At 33.2% G+C, this 18,218-nt stretch overlaps 1 protein-coding gene across 10 annotated transcripts in view; it reads right to left on the reverse strand.

The window, feature by feature from the left end:
- Window positions 1-3,902: 3,902 nt before the first annotated feature.
- LOC123676680 (ephrin type-B receptor 2) overlaps window positions 3,903-18,218 on the reverse strand; it is a 364,540-nt gene continuing 350,224 nt past the window's right edge. For 4 of the 10 annotated variants that reach the window (XM_045612786.1, XM_045612783.1, XM_045612785.1 and 1 more), the window contains exons 13-21: window positions 14,190-14,234; window positions 13,849-13,989; window positions 13,456-13,706; window positions 13,183-13,392; window positions 12,442-12,480; window positions 12,100-12,278; window positions 10,892-11,050; window positions 8,928-10,058; window positions 4,729-5,888 (exon numbers count right to left, since the gene is read on the reverse strand). In XM_045612786.1, the coding sequence (XP_045468742.1) occupies window positions 5,621-5,888; window positions 8,928-10,058; window positions 10,892-11,050; window positions 12,100-12,278; window positions 12,442-12,480; window positions 13,183-13,392; window positions 13,456-13,706; window positions 13,849-13,989; window positions 14,190-14,234 (2,423 nt within the window). In that variant the 3' untranslated portion in view covers window positions 4,729-5,620. Of the gene's footprint in view, window positions 5,889-8,927; window positions 10,059-10,891; window positions 11,051-12,099; window positions 12,279-12,441; window positions 12,481-13,182; window positions 13,393-13,455; window positions 13,707-13,848; window positions 13,990-14,189; window positions 14,235-18,218 lie in introns of all 10 variants that reach the window. The other 6 variants (XM_045612791.1, XM_045612789.1, XM_045612788.1 and 3 more) reach the window with 6 other exon arrangements.

Here is an 18,218-nt window from a genome sequence, read left to right on the forward strand (position 1 = left end):
CGAGATGATTTTGGCAAATGAACTTTTTTACTGAAATATTTTCACCGTTAAACATCACTCTCTAATTTAAAAAGGTATGCCTCATGTATTTGCGGACGCCAGTTCCCTGAATTTTTGTTATTGCTTTATTATGTAGTGACTCTTCATGCCCGAGAGATGACGTTAATAGTTTCACGTCACACTCTAGCGCAGGGGTGGTGTGGTGGTACTAGAGCGTACTAGAGCAGAGTAACCCGCGATATGTCTGATCAAAACACAATTAAATTAGTTGATTCAATAGTCCTAAACTTTACAAACAAATAACACAACTTACCACCGAATGCATTTACCTTTTCTAGGGAAATTAAACATATTATAAATACGTTCGAACGTATGAAGGTGAAGTTAAAATAAATAACAAAAACCTCTAAAATCTACCTCGAAAAGCCATAGTTCAGCAATATTATATTTTTAACAGCTGTCTGTCAATGAACTACTTCCCGGATGCCTGGAAAAACGCTATTGTTTTATTTTTCCCTAAACCGAAAAAGGACTATCAGCCAATTAGCCTCTCAACAACAATGTCGAAATTTTTCGAAAAAATCATTGATAACAGAATAAATAAACATGAATTAGAACTCATTGATGAACAATTTTGATTTAGAGCATCACACAGCAAAATTTTACAATTAGTTTCAATAACTGGTCAAATTACGAAAAACTTCAATTACAACAAAATCGCAGCAATGTAAAATTTAGATATCGAGAAAACCTTCGACACCGTTTGACACAAGGGCACAAACTATTACAATCAAAATTACCCTCGTACATTATTTCAATTATACATTCATATGCTCATAAAATTTTGTTTTATTTTAAAATTTATAAGAGTTTGTAATTGTTGTTACCTACTTCTGAATAAACTTTTCTTTCTTTCTTTCTATATCTCACAGGTCGGACATATCAAGTCAGAGTTGAAATCTAAAAAATTCTCTATCACAGTAGGAGTCTCACAACACAAGGAAGTCAATTATCCCCAGTGTTATATAATTACTATACTAACGATATTCCAAAATCACATCAAACAAAATTGAAAATATTCGCAGACGACACAGCAATTATATTAGAATCGTCGAATCTTAATTCAGCTGAAAGATTAAAATCAATTCAAATAAAACTACACTTATCGATTCCACCCACAAAAAGAAACTCAAAAAACTTGTGAATAACGTAACATTAAACGGCAAATTAATAAAAATTGAAAAAACAGTTGAATATTTGGACCAACCTAGATGAAAACATTAGTTCGTCGTAAAACTCAAACGGTGGTCTAGATCATCTTAGTTTAATTCGTGAATCAGTTGAATTTTGTAAGGATGATGGTTCTTTATTTTCAACAACTTCTCGACAAATGATTGGTCCATGTTATGATTCAGTGCTAGCCGAGGGACCGAGGGTCTTGTAGAACGATGAGGATTTTCTTGATCTCCATCTAATACATTTAATCTGGTTTCTTCGTTTAGCTGATGTTGACCTTGCCAGATAAATCAATTCACTTACTGTGGATCGTCCAATAAGCAGTCTGACAGAAATGGGTAAGGGAAAACTCATGGCAACCGAAGCCACAACTTTTTCGGAGAAGGGAGTAATGTGATAAATCGGAAATTTATAAATTATTCAAATTATTTCTCAGAATGGAAAAACGTTGAATACAGAAGAGATAAGACTCGCATAATGTGATCTCATCTTGGAAGCAGGATATACATATTCATTATCGATCATTGCTTTTCTTAGTTATTGTCCATAGACTTCTCGCCACTAGGTTGGTGAATTCGATATACATTTCAGGGATAAGAGAGAAATAGATTAGTACCGGGAAATGTTGGCTTATAAGAGTGCGGTGAATACGTTGCACAGTTTTGATTGTTCCCAAATGACACAGCAGAAAATTTGTTAGGCAAATTGGACAATTTGGTTCCCAGCTGAGACAGGGGAGTAAATCTAGCATAAGCCGAGTTGAAGAGACTGAGACATATCTCAATTTTCAAATTTATTCATTTAAAGCAAAGCAACATAAAATATTTCGAATTTCCACAACTCAGAAAAGATAATTTTGCTTGTTTTGTTTCCTCTTGTTGAGTATAAGATCATTTGAGATATTTGTATGCATCAAAAAGTTTTTGGCCTTTGGGTCAAATGACGCAAATTTCGTGATTATTTCAATTTTGTTTTTTGCATTATTTAGTTCAAATTAATTGACTTTAATTACCTGGAAATTTAATCTTGTCACCAAGAAAAGAATCAACTAAAAAGACCTGTCTATAAAAGCGACGAGCCGGATCCACAGCAAAATCTTATAAATCAATATATTTATTAGACTTCGAGACCACTGAAAAGCTGTTCTTCCAGGTGTTGAAAGAACATCAACTGGAGACAAGTGAATTTGGTCACATTGATGAATCAGTGCATTACAATGTTACCAAGGATATTATGTGCCATGTGGGAAGTTAGACATGTAATTACATATCTGTAATTCATGTGATACCTAGCCGAGGACAATAAATCAATTGAAATCCAATAATATTCAAGCTATTTTATAATGAATAATGATATATTACAAATATTTTACAATTTTACATTAAATTTCTTAAGAGAATATGGAAATACAAAAGTTCAAGTATCAACCAAACATTACAAATGAAACCATTCAAGTTTCGAACTGTATGAAAAGAATAACTGATACAAACTATTGATGTTATTTTAATATTTGAAATATTAGTCCAGGAAAACTTGTTTGTTTTCATTCATAACATTGTTATCACATCACTCAGAACATTTAACTCAATTGTACATGCAAAAGATATTTCACTGACAATGGCCATCTTTGTTTCGTTGTTTCGATAGACTTCACCCTGCTTCTTTGCTCCCATTTCAGATGAAGTTGAAAATATAATCTTAGAATGGAGATAAGAATGAAGAAAATTTTAGTGGAAATGAATATTCTGACACTCAAAATAATTTTGGTTTTGAAAAGAGATTTATATTTTGAGTTTTGAATATTACTAAACCATTTGTGGAGCGAAGTTCCAGGTGAAATAAAAAATTTCATTCATAAAATAACAACATTTTTCCTTTGTATATTTGTTTCAGAAGCCAGTGAAATATTACCAGATAAATGAAGATTTTGGAATGTTAGAAAGTAAAAATAATAATAAATACAACTATATTAAAAAGAGGATACATTTTCAGTCAAATATTTTACCCAATAATTCAAATAGCAAGAATTCCATTCTAGGAAAAATTATGTTAACTGTAAATTTTTTATGTATAAACTTCTGTACAAAAGGCATCTTGTAAATATGTGGGGATGGGGCTTATTATATACTGTGGGTTTCTCTCTCATACTTTTCTGGAGTCGATCACAATTGCCCATTATTTATTTAGAGCTGAATGGAACTGAACAATACGAACAGTACCGAATGAAATTCAATTTTTTTTGTAAGTGTTCGGTAGGTAATCAACCAAACACATATTGAATAAGAGAAAAACTTACAGTACTTGGGTTTCCTAGAATGGTTTCCCAAAATTGATCTCATAAATAGGCGATATATTTTGAGCATTATAGAAAATTAAGTACATTTACACTTTTATAAATACATTTGGATTGTACATTATGTGGAGGCCAAATAATAAATAAACTTCACAATATAAAAGTTTTTGATTAAAAAAATATCAGTTTTATGTTAAATACGACAAAAGATATGAAGCTCTCTTAGTGTGCAAGAAGATTAGGGCAGGCAGGCTTTTAGAATAAGTGGATACAAATGATTGATCTTGAGATTCTAAAATATATCAGGCGCAAAACATTCAATCAACGCAGACAAAGATGAAAAACGAATTTGAGAAATAGATAATTGAATGATAATTTGATAATTACTCCTTTCAAGTCATTGAAAACATATTCTGCAGTATTCCATGTCTCTGAATCATATATGTAACTCATGATAACACATATTTTTCTGATTAGGCATTTACAAAGGAATAATGTATCTATAAACATTGTTTCATACATACAATTTATGAATGAATCCACCCCTACTCCAATTTTAATTCTTTTAAAAACCAAGCCATGATAGAGAAAAAGATCCAGCAAATAAGGTTGATCTCAAATTCGTTTCTTCCACTTGTTCTTTTCACTCCCATACGAAATTTGCACCATTTTGTTCTATTATTTGCCCCTGAACATCAAGACATTCAATTATTGCTATATTTTGGAATAATATTACTTCTTTTCTTAAATTATCTCATTTTGACAAACAGTCTTAATTCTTTTACCTTATTATAACTATGGACATCTCCACATATAGTTAGTAGCTATAAAAACTTGAAAATACACATGATGATACACTACTATAAAACAAAATTAGACATTTGATTCTTGCTAATAACTTTTATTTGGTGTTTAGTCCTTCATTTGTTTTTGATTATTTTTCAAATGAATATTGGGGATTTGCATTTTAGTCAAATGAACTAATTGATTATGGAACTATTGAGACTGTAATGAATCTAATGAAATGTTTTATACTTTGATTATCTCAATAGTTACTTATACTGGAGTTTTGTTCTGTTGCCATTTGAAATTTTGGAATAATCAATAGAATATTTCGATTTCAAGTTTAGCATTGATCAAATATTTTCAAAATGCTACAAGTATACATGTATCAAAATGATTTCAAAAATTAATCTGAATCGAGCTATAGAAATTGAATTATTGTTTTTATTATTACTTTACTTTAAGTCAGATATGTTCTACCTCATCATTCAAATGTCGAAACAAATAACAATAAATAAAATCTAAAAGGAAGAAGCTTCTTAAAACGTGTTCCATATACAAAAATCACAAAATCCATCAAAAATAATAAGTTGAAGATGATATCATAAAATAAATAAGTAAGTAGCTGCTCGTATATTCACAACAGGTTTTAGAAACATTCTTAAATGGTAATCATTATGTCATTGTAGAAGTTTGGCAGCCAGAAGAGACGTTTATAGTTGTAAATTATATGAAAAAAGAAAAATAATGCTAAGATATTGAGCTTTTATTGTTTATACAATAAGAGATGACACCAGTCAATGGTTTTTAATAATGGAGAAATATATAGCTTTTCAATATTTACCTTTATAATAATAAATTAAAGGAAGAATTAAAAATTAAGTCATGGTGAAGGAGCAAAATATGAATCATTAAAGCACAATTAATTATTACATTTGTTCATAGTTTTCTGAGGGAGTTTTCAATCAAACGATGCATTATAAAGTTAGATATAAATTAACAAAAAAATCTTAGGTTATTATTGAAACTCATTTATTGTCAGAAAACTATCTTTCCAAAAGAACGATGTATGAAAAATTTTCGATGAAGTTTCAATGGATCAAGCAGTTTTCAGCAGTAAATCTTTGTCGAATTTAGGGAGTTAACTAATGTTCCCCTTGTAGTCATTGAAATACGTATCACTTTTATAAACGCTAAACTATACACTTTACCTGGGATGAGTCATTAGTGCATATATAATACTGCTTTACCTGTTTCAGACCTGTGTTGAGTCACTTTTATTAATCCTTCACTATCACAAAGTCGAGTTTATACTAAGAATCCTTCACTCCCGCTCATGCGCAGTTGCGCCCTGATATTTTGCACACTCGTCATGATCTTTTTTTGGTGGCTCACCATTGTGACGCCGACCTCGTTGAGTTCTTTGACTGTTAAACTCAAGACGTCGTCCATTGTACTGATGCCGCCGTTGAGGAAGTTCTCCAGGTATCTACTCATTTTGATTGTATTGAGCCATTCTTCAACAGAGCAAAAGCTCGTTAAATCTTGTGTTTCCTCCGCGAGTGGATTGGCGTTGCTGTAAAGTAGGCATGTTACATAATCAGTTTTTGGTGGAAGACATATTTTTTAGTAGATGCAAACTGAGATTCTAGGTTGTCGAAATGAGAAACGAATTGTCGAAAAATTAATGTGAAAATGGTTTCTCCAACTGGAGAACCTTAGACATCGATGCCAGTGCTTTGATACAGAGTGAAATGAAGAGACAATTCAAACATGACTAACAAAAACAAAACAAATCGACGCTATAAGGTTAGAATGAAAATTGTTTGAAATTAAATAGGTACATGATACATTCTTTTTAATACATATTGCAAACACCCTTCTATAGAAAGATAGTTGAATATAATGAAAAAACAGCAAGTTTACTACACTGTTAGCCCAAAAATTGTATGAGAATGTTTTGATTAACTTAACAAACTAGGAAGGAATGTAAGAAGTAGGTCACTGTCTGTTTGGTTTGGATTCCTGGATTCACGGAATAATAATATATCCATTCACTATAGAACAACAAAGCCACAAGTGTAGTCATTATGAAAAACCTTAATAGTTTGGTGTATAGCAAGAAGTTCTAGCTAAGTAACGTTGAGAGATCCATATAATTTGTTCTCAGCAAGAACATACTTCAGCTTACAACCTTTATTTCATCATAATATGACGATAGATTTGACAAAAATATAGAAGATTATTCTGTTGAAAATAAAAGGGGCAAAGCTCATAATAAAGATTGAAAGTGAGTAATAAAATGAGACATTGAAAAATTTTAATTGTGATAGGTGCCAAGAAACTACTAGAAAATATATAAATTTTCGAAAGAGTACGTTTTATGTAAATAATACTAAGGAAATTTACCTAAGAGTATTTATGTTGAAACATTTATTCACGCCAAGCTATAATTTTTCTGAAAAATTTTTGTGAATGAAACTGAACTAATATTGGGGAAAATATTTGTTACGCTCTCTAGAACCTAGAATCTCAATTTTTGAACATAACAAACAATCATATTAACACCAATTGTTGCATGACTATGTATATATGGACGCCCTTGAAAATAATTTGTATTAATATTCCTAAATGATATAATTCTAGAGAAGAATTAGACTGTTAACAAAATCAATTGGGAGCCCATATATGTTATTGGAACATTCATAACATGGGAGCATGACGTCGCAACAACATCCAGGCGAAGCAAAGGAGCTAATACTGTTAATAATAATTAAAACTAAAAAGTTAAATATTATAGAATAGTTCAACACAGAGTGATAAAACTATTAGTTCACCATATAACCCAGGTCTAAAATGATATGAAAGATGGTATCTTGGGAAACAAATAGGAAAAAATCAAGAAGGTGCAATGTTAAAGATCTAAGCAATAATGGGCGTGTTAACAAAGGGGAAATATACGAAGTTTCTACAGCGCAAGCACATTTATATTTCTCAATTAGTACTAATAACAGTGATGTTTAAACGACAAGAGTTGCAGAACGATGTGATAATCCCAATTCACTTGATGAACCTTGAATATTTTCTGAAGAATTATTGTTACATGAGAAAATAATTCTGTGATTAATTCACGATATCTTGATACCAATTGATGATACATTTAAAAGAATTCGAAATGAAGACTTTTTTAAATTAGGGATCAATGTTCACTGAATTTGATTGAATCTGGTGAAGTTACGTTAATAAAACAATTAAGAAAATTAAAATCTGCAGGAAGTTTTTCAATTTTTATCACATCGTTCCAATTGGGTGATGGATAAATCCATTACCATTTGCAATTGTGCAAACTAATTTTCTGAACACTAAAATAAATGGGATATGTGTGAATAGAGCTACATGATGCACAAGATAAATTATAAAGAGAAATGAAGCGAACAGATAAGCTTGACTTTAGTTGTATGAAATATCTTTGGTTATTAGGAAAATTACAAATAAAAAAAAAAATAATTGTTTTGAAAAATATCATTTGAAATAACACAGACCTCGCTTAGTTGCATTTAAATTGGACAGTAGCATCTAGCGTAAAATTTGTACCGAATTTAATGCAAAATCGGAGTTCACTTTATTTGTCAAGTATACATTTTACGCTATAATTTCAGCAAAGCAAAATATATAGTCACGTAAAGCAAAATATAAAAATTTAGCTAAAAAAATTCATCAAAGAATTATACGATTCGAACACGGGATAAAACTATAAATGCCAGAACTTTGCAGTAAAATAGTTAAATTGATTATATCATTGTAGAAATTTCTATTTTTAATTTCATGATCGTTCAATTTCCGAGATATCAAATTTTTAACTCTTGCATTGTATTCTCAAGATAGGAGAATCAATATAGCGGTATAGCAACCGATTTTTATACAATATTAAATGCAAATGTCTTTTACAGTTTCCCAGAAAAATCCCGAATTTCGGATGGATTTTTATTCGATTTTTGGATTCGACAAATTTCAAATAATACCAATCGTAAACATTGAAAATTTCAGGGGAGGTTGAAATTTTTTTAAAACTCCAAAGGTTTTTTGTCGAAAATAATAAACCCAATTAAGGTTTTAAATTGCTTCTAATAGAATCCTCCAATAACTACAAAAATCTAAAAACAACAACAAACGCAATTTATTGACCGAAGGCCAATTGGCCATCGACAGCACAAAATTCTATTTAGTCTTAATTAGTCGTTATTTGAACTGATAGCAGATATATACCTTTCTGCATTCTGCAGCTTTTTTCATAATTAAAAAACATATACTTCTGGTTGTTCGACCAATACGAAGATACTCTTCATAATGAAATTATGCTATCTCAGAATGTCTGAGAGATATATTATAGCTTTTCAAACTATGTGTGCCATGAAATAGCACTCACATTTCTCAATTGAAAAGATTACTACCCAAAAGTTAAAAAAAAAGTATTCAAAACTAGATCTGTGTTATTATTACCTTCTGCCCAAGTATTTCACGAATGTTTCATACAACTCCAGGTCGAAATGAAAATAAATAAGCTAGCGAAATTATACCTTTACAACAAACATTAACACATAGAAAGCATATTTACAGGTGATTAAAGGTAACCCAAGCTCCATCTTGCAGATGCAAAGAGTACTTAGGTGCCGTACCATCTTCTCTGCCACTATCCAAGCCTCCACCCTTGTCCAAACCCTCTAACATCGTTTCATCAAAATTATTCGAGAACTGTCCGTCACTATCGTTCAACTCTTTACTTTCATTAAGCTCATCTTCTTGTTTCGTATCGTTGTAACGTTCTTGCAACTCTATCATGTTATCTGACACCTGGACATTAACCTTGCTTGGATCGAAGGTAGCGTGATGCCTCTTGTTCAAATCATTAAATTTCATCTGGAGGCAATCGAAATTTTCATTTCTTCCCTGATCCCATTCTTCTAATTTACAAGCGGGACCTGTTTCATCTCTTTGTTTTTCCAGGTCGAAATAAAGCCTTGGTTCACCTCTATTTTCATTGATTTGTTCAAGCCTTCGAATAGTGGATCGAGGGTCGAAACTTAGATCATTTGACTTCTCATGGTCGTCAAGGTTTTGCATTTGGTCGTTCATGTTCATTTTTTGCTCCAGGTGCTTTTGAAGTTTCTTAGGGAAGAACTGAGAAAGATTCTTTTTTCTTTTAAAATGACCGTCTTCTCTAGTGTGCCTGGCGTGATGGTATCTAGAGTTGTGCCTCCTGTCATAATTTGTTCCGTAGTGGCCTCTACCATCCAAAACTTCCCCATCCAGATCTATATTTTCAGTTGATGTTATTTTCTTAGGGTACCGGTTGATGGCGCGTTCTTTATCGTAACCCCAAGTCTCGGACGTGTTCTGATCTTGAGGATTATCATCGCTCAGGTCCAGAAGACTGCGGAAGTGCTTGTTCACCTCGAAGTTAAGCAGCGACCTCCGCAGATTGTAGGGATCAAAGTTTGAGTAGTGTTGGATCAAGTTAGAAGAACTGTGCGCACCTGGTAGGGTACCGTAGTTTTGGAAGAGGATGACGTCGGGTAGGTGGTAGTTGGGGTAGAGTTGAGAGTCGTCAGGCGCAGGTCTCGAATAATTTTGAGTCCGACTGATTGTGCCGAAGCAGTTTTGGTCTTGGACGTTAGATAGTTCGACAGAGTGGACTTCTTGTTGCGGTATTCTAACGTGCCAATCGAAAGGGTTATATGGATGAGAGCTAAAATAAAGGTGAAAAATGTTAACACAAAATGACATTGGCAAGATGCACGGGTGTGCGAGGTTGTCACATTTTGAGGTTATGGCCAGTGGTGCACTGTATCAATGAATGTTAATAATTGAAGGATATCGATTGTTAAGAAGAAGTGATCGAATGCTAGTAACAGGTTAGAACGATTTTTCTCAAAGATTGATATTGGGTTATAAAAATTATTGTTTAAAAAGCTGTGAATGGCGAATTGAATCAACAATACAAATGAATGATCTTGGATATACATTGTTATATGAACGCATAATATTTCGAAATTATAGAAATCTTAATAGACATGATAAGTCTATAAAAAAACACAAAAAAAAAAAAATAATAAAATCTACTGTGAATGTCACGAATTGAAAAAATGTAAATATTCGTTATACAATAATAATTTTGAATTTTATATGATAATTAATATTAATTTTGGAAATTTCAATTTAACTTTGCCGGAAGTTTAAAAGAGTTTTATTTCGAACGAAAGGAAAACTACTTGAATTCTTGGTGGTGTACTATTTCAATAACTGGATCACATGCGTTGAGTTATATAACTTCATCCAACTCTCAAGCGTTACCGTAATTACTGAAGAAATCGAATCAAAAGGTAGTAAAAGCGGTTCGTTCCAACTAATACTATACCCATCAAGAACTCCAAAAATTAGAAATAATCATTGCCTATGCCTCAAAAGAACTGCATAGAAGATAAAAGTACACCTCAAATTGTGGCACTCACAACTAGCTCCATAAAATGACTACATCGGACCTAGAACACTCCTCAAGACATAACACCCCAATTAACTTACCGATTCTGTGCCATCTTTCTCAACGTGTCTGGCATACGAATTAATTTATCTAAGTTATTTACGATGGCCTGGAAGGACGGCCTATGTGTCCTCTCCTTCTGCCAACAATCCAACATCAACTGGTAGATGGCCTCCGGACAGTCCATTGGTGCCGGAAGTCTTAAAAAAAGTTATGTCAGTTCTATGAAATCGAATGGTTCTATACTAAGAATTTTGATTGGGCAATTATTGTGTTTTTAGGGTTATTTTGAAGAATGAATTCTGGATCATATTTTTCAATAATGTTCTGGTTAGAATAAACATCTTCCGTGAGAGAGTCGTAATTATTAGAAGTAGCATCTAGGATGTGTCGTGAATTCTGCATACAGAAGTTGAATTTCCTCCTTATAGCCTATAGCCTAACTTTTGTTGTTATCGTTAGCTGTATTCACTTTAAGTGTTCTGATGTTTAAAAAGTATTAGTAGTTAAAAAAAGAAGTCAAAATTTTTAAGAATTATTACAGTCCTCAGAGTCATAAACATAGATAGATGGAGCATATGTCATTTTCAGTAAGCAAATTTTGTCCCCAACATGAACTATTAATTGACATGAAGCGCGCGGAAATGAGAGCATATCAGTGATACGATATTTCACTCAATTTGTGAGTTTCTCCACAAAGAACGCACTTCTTATGTCCCATAGCGAATCAACGTTTCATATAAACTCGAAATATAATGAAATAAAAACCTAAATATATCAGAAATTCAAAAAACAAACTTCAAGCGCCAAACGACGTGAAACAACCGATGACACTAGGAGAGCAAAAGTTGTCAAATCTTGGACTTCTGCAGGTAGTTACAGAAAATAATAAATCTTCTGCTTATTATAAATTCGACAATTAGGAAAAATATCGGATTGCAAATATTCAAATTTGTTAATTTAATCTGGAATCAATCGAATAAATATATTTCATGGAATATAATATACATTCATAACGATACAGTAAAATTGTGGATTTGAAAATATATCACAATCCGACAACGTAATCTATCCATGTTGGGGACATGTAAAAATTGCGTATACTCCCTCTATCTACGTTTATTATTATTACTCTATGGTACAGCGCTATATTTCTAGAATTCATCTTCCAATTTCCTTTTATATTAGTCAAGATTCATTCCTCAGATATTTACACCCTCCGGTCTTGTGTACTCTTGATCTAATTTACCTGTATCCTTTTTCTATACTCTTGATCACGTCCTGGTTGGACCAGTTCCAATACGGGCGTTCTCCATAAGACATAACCTCCCAACAAACGATGCCCATGGACCAAACGTCGCTCGCAGAGGTGAACTTTCTGAAGGCAATGGCTTCAGGTGCTGTCCATCGAACTGGTATCTTACCTCCCTGAAGACATACAAAATTGTGACTAATGTATAGACTCATTGAATTCAAATTCATGTGAGTATGAAATACTGAAGTGATCCTTGATCAAAATGAAAAAAAAAGAATTTTTATCTCTTTTCGTGTCCTACGCTAGTTGAGAAATTTATTATTATTTTGAACTTACTATTGAGTTCATCTTGAAGAGATGCCACAGATCCCCAGTCTAATTTGAAAGAGAAAAAGAATATTTTCAAAACATTACCAATGCTTCTGCGTCTTATATAATCCAATTGAAACAATAGAAAAACATGCTATTTTGGAAATTGAGAGGTTGGTTAGGAATAATTTTGTTTCCAAGAATTGTACAGAGTATTTTCAAATTTGAATATTCAAAGAATAAGGGAACATACGACAAGAAATTAATATTCTTGAAAGTACTCTAATTTGCTTCATTATCGAATGAAAATATTTTTAATAATAAGGAAAAAAGGATTTATGACTCTTCGTTCATACAACCTTATCAAGGAGGTGAAACTTAAGTGTTTATATCATTTGGATGCGAACCAACAATACACTTTCTGAACTAAAATCATTCCTTGGGGTGTTTTAACTAGAGAGTAGAATACAAGATGGACAAAAATATGTAGTATGATTGTATGGAGGATCCTTAGAAGGTCAACCGAATGTCACTTCATGTGAGTTGTCATAACTCTACATCAAATAGACTATATTGTTGATAACTAGAGATTATATCAAAACGACTAAAAAAAGCTACGAAACCCAAAGTTTTCCATGATTACTCATTCTCTACGAGTTCTAATCCAAATTTTGAATGCTAAAAGTACCTAAAGTACCAAAAGAAATTCATACGAACAAATTAAACAAAAAAGAAAAACAAATTACGAGAAAAAACTCAGAAACTTACCCTTGTGGTGTAAGCACCTTCGGTGGCGCATTCTATCTCCCTACTGAGACCAAAATCGGCGATCTTGCAGACCAGTTGGGAATTGACCAGCACATTCCTAGCCGCGAGATCTCGATGGACGTAGTTCATCTCGGCCAAGTACTGCATGCCAGAGGCTATACCCCTTAACATGCCCACCAATTGGATCACTTGGAACTTGCCGTCATTGGCCTGAAACAGCCAAAAACCATTAGGCGTAGTTCTTCGGGGAGATCTTCCCGTTTAACCACTTACCCTCAAGAAGGTGTCCAACGACCCGTTCTCCATGTATTCCGTGATGATCATTACTGGGTTGGATTTAGTAACGACGCCTTGTAAGAAGATGACGTTCGGGTGCTCGAACTGTCCCATGATTGATGCTTCGGTTAAGAAGTCGTTCCTGGCTTTGTCCAAGGATCCCGCTTTCAAGGTTTTGATGGCTACGTCTATCTCTAAGCTGTTCATTTTCAGTTTTCCTTTGCAGACATCGCCGAACTCACCACCACCTGAAACGATAAAATCAAATTTATTTTGGGCACTATTAAGGTAAAATATGCAAATCAGGAAGGAGGTTTTCAACAATAACATTTTGATCATTGTTGTGATAAACGAAGCAATGAAAAAGATAGGTCAAATATTCAAACTCACCAATTATTGCTTCGATGGTGATGAAGCTAGCATCAATCTCTCTTGCGAATTCTCTCACAGCTTGATTGGGGTCCTCGTAGGTATGTGGATCTATATAAGTTCTTGATGAGCTTCCAAGACCAGTAAAGAGTGGTGTTGTCACTGAAAAAGGTTTCATTCAAATACAAGGAATACAAAGGACGAAATAAACATTCATCATTCCAGAAAAAAGATTTCAATGAAATTTGAAAAAACATCAATGAAAACAAGCAAAACAATAGTATTCCATTCAAGTTGTGGTTAGTAATATACTTTTAATTAGAAATTCATTTGGTTAATTCAAAAAAACGGAAAACAATTACCGTTGGCATGAGTTCGTTTGATTGGTGTGTTGTCCAGATTAAGCACTACAAAAAAAAAAACAAACATGACAATACAAACATAAAAATAATATCGAGTAAACAACCAATAAGGCACGAACATATAATCAAATAAAATAGCTTCAGTTTTGTTTTCTTCATTACAGAGATAATAATCATTTAATTCTTTCAAAATTATATGAAGTACAAAAAAATATATAATACGTGCTGAAAAAACTACCGCTGAAGACAGGGTAAAGCATGCTTTGAAAACATCTGCGAAACTGTGGGTGCATAATCAACTACTTACTGTATGTAACTACCAATCCTTAGTTGGGAAAGGCATAAAAATAATGGTTCATTGTGAAAAGAGGAAGAGTGCTATTATCATTAACCTACTGGTGAGATACAGGGTTGATAGTTCGGAAGTTTAATCTGAAGGATTCTAGTTCTGCATTTCTATCATAAACCGATATTCGATGAATTTTTTATGTTTTTGTAGTCAGTAAAACAAAGTGATCCCAGAGAGTAACTGGGGCACATATCAAATAAATAAAGCACCATAAAAAAACTTACTCTGTGACCAAGTTAAAGCAATACTCAGTATACATGGATTTTTGTGATATCACATTTTGTTGCACATTATCCATTTGTGTTTGGAACAGTATTTTGCTGTTATTGTCAGCATGGCAAAAATTGTAACATTTTTTTGGTATGGAAGTTTCAAATTATGAGGTGTTAGATCTTACTCCTGAGCATCGAAGTACTGACGTTGAGCGAATAACAATGATGGAAACATCAATTTATTATTTATGGTCGATGTAATCCCTAATTTTTTTTGAGGAATCCATTTGAGTTATGATTTGTAAGAGACTCCTTATGCTCTTGATGAAGAGCAAAATGACCGTTCAGCATTATAAACAGGAAGTATAGGATACTTCATGTCTTACTTTATTTTTGATTCCTTCACAATCTATTTTTTCAAGAAGATGAATGAAGTTGGTCAATCTTCTCTTGTGGCCACCTCTAAATCCAGTTCTTCTACCCACTGATTATGTCTGCATTCACTTCAAGATGTTTGAATGAGTGCAAAAGAGGTCATGGGGCGCAACACTTCATTACTTCTTTCAAAATAATCTTGGGTATTTGCTGACAATTTTTCTAATGTTTACTTGTTAGCTCAATAACATTATCATTATTATTCCAATCTGTTGTTGTTATTTTGATGGCATTCTGTACACAATAATATTTTTCCATATAAGCACTTACATGAGACTGGTGAGATGAAATGAAGCAGGATGAATTCTAGACATAAATTTTGAATGGGAAATTAGTTAGATTATTAGGTGTACAACTTTGCTTCCGCGGTTCTGCAATAGATGACTGTAGCGGTAAGTGGTAGTCGAAATAAATAGATCCTAGATGTCATACAATTAGCTTAGGTATTTGTAAACATGATGCCATCGAAATATTAGTGGATTTGTGTCTGCATCTTAAAGTTATTCTCGATTACACATGTCAGCTTACGAGCCAAATTCTTGTCATTTACGGAAGGTTTTGATTTTCTGCTTTAATATGAAGAAATCTGCGGCGAGGCTCATCGTATGCTCTCAAATACATAAGGCGAGGCCGCTATTAGTGATAGAAATTGCCAAGACTGGTTTCAACGCTTTAAGAACGTTGATTTTGACGTAGAAGACCAGTATGTCGGCGGAAGAGAGAAGGTTTTCGAAAATGCAGAATTGGAGGCATTACTTGATCAAGACTCGTGTCAAACAAGAATTGGCAGGATCATTGGTAGTGACGCAACAAGCCATTTCAAAACGTCTGAAAGTTATGGGAATGATTCAAAAACAAGGAAATTGGGTGCCGTACGAGTTGAAGCCAAGAGATGTTGAACGGCGTTTGTTTGCTTGTGAACAGCTGCTTGCAAGGCAAAGACGGAAGGGATTTCTGCATCGCATTGTGACCGGATACGAAAAATGGGGTTATTACGATAATCCGAAGCGCAGAAAATCATGGGGATAGTGCTCAAGACATACTTGGAAACGTTGAAACGGGAAATGCTAGCCCACTCGCCGTATTCTCCAGATTTTGCTTCCGACGTAATATCACTGGTTTCGATCAATAGCACACGGCCTGGCTGACCAGTACTTCCGGCCTTATGAAGAAGTGGAAATTGGATCGATTCGTGGATCGCTTCAAAAAATGACCAGTTTTTTCAACGCGGCATTCGTACGCTGTTTTTTTACAATAAAGCCTCGAATTTCGGAAAAGAAACGACTGAAGCAAAGTTGTACGCCTATGTATATTCAACTGAAAACGACGAATGTCTATTACTCCTCATCACATTGAGGAGGCGAAGGAAATAGATTCGCCTCAAAGACGTAACCGTTACTGAAATACTGCATCGTATTTCTCATAACCTGCCATCTCGCATTTTATACACCATGAAATCGTTCCAATCAGGAACTAGTGATAAATCTCATGATGTGTTCTTTGCCCCTATTTTGTAGGGGGTTACGTTCTCCCTCGAAGCTGGATAGTTGCGAATAAACGGGCTCGAAAAGATAATATCTCACGTTAAAATTATACTCTGTACATTTATACGGGAAAATTACCGACAGTAAAACTAAATCACGAGGAATATTACACGTACGTCATGACCGGAACTTCGGCTATGATTAAGAATGCTTTTACGACGTATAAATCGTGTAATGGGTCATTTTTGAGGCGAGGTCTACAGGAATCGTTCCTTTTGTTCTATAACTTTTTTATCTGGTTCTGTGATCGTTTAAACACATAAATTCCTTCCATGAAATGTATTTTAATATGATATGGGACTGTGATTAATTTTCATTCAGGGTTCGGTTATTTGTGAAAAAAAAATTGTTGTCTATACAGAATGAGCCTGGTACATATTATGTTTATTTCAACTGAATATTCCTGAGGACAAAAGAAACACTTTTTTTTAATAATTTCATTGAGAATCCATTAAAAATGTAATTTTCTGTTTTACCTGAATAAAAATAATAATAAATAAATAAATTTTACGAAAATAAAGATAATTACCTCGGAAATGGTTTCATCGAGGGAAATGATTTTCGGAATATTGTGTTTCCTTGATACGAAGAATCTTCTTCAAATACAAGAAATTCTAAGAACCCACCTCTTAAAAGTAGATCATTTTGAAAAATATAAATATTTCTCATATTTTCTAGTATAACGCGCAGTTTTTGAGTAATTTGTTCTTGACAGAAAATATCTGGGAAATTAAAAAAATTTGGTACTTTGGCTGAATGCGACTTGGTTGGAATTGGAATGACACAGAAATTAATATTTTCGAAGTTGTCACCTCTAAAAATTAAGAATTGAAGAGTAATTTTTTTATTTGGAATGACGAAGGAACTTGCGGACATAATTTGAAAATGAAGTTATTCAATAGAAGATCATCTCAACTCCTATAATTTCGAATGATCATCTTTCAAAGCAAATTTCCCCACCACTTTCGGAATATTGCTTTAGGTGCGTAGCATTTAGGTTCAGCTATCAACTAGGGGAATATTTTGTTCATCAAACGAAATGAAAAATGAATTTGCTTTTTTAATATACCAGCTCTTTTTCTAGGTTAAAAAGGGATATCTTACGATTGCAAAAACTTCACTTTGAAGGATTCCAGAGGTGACATAGCTCATTATGATAATTTAAAATGCCTGAATATTCTCATCGAAATGAATAGTAAAGGAAAAAGGTGTTGCTTTCAACCTCAAGAATTTTCTGTTAAAATATATGTAAAAGTCAAAGACTCACCCCGCATAATTATTGGTTTTTTATTTGTTGTGTTTGATTGTACCGAAATGATAGTAATGTACGTGAAAATAGATGTTGACAAAGACGACACACACCCCCATTTTGCACGTCATTCATGTTTTGCTGTGGCCACCTGATTCACATGATTTAAATTCCATCAACATGTGGAGAATCAGAAATTTACTGAATCATTTTTCGAATTAGAAACGTGTTTGAAAATGT

This window comes from Harmonia axyridis, chromosome 3 (assembly GCF_914767665.1).
Source record: "Harmonia axyridis chromosome 3, icHarAxyr1.1, whole genome shotgun sequence".
Lineage (NCBI taxonomy): Eukaryota > Metazoa > Arthropoda > Insecta > Coleoptera > Coccinellidae > Harmonia > Harmonia axyridis.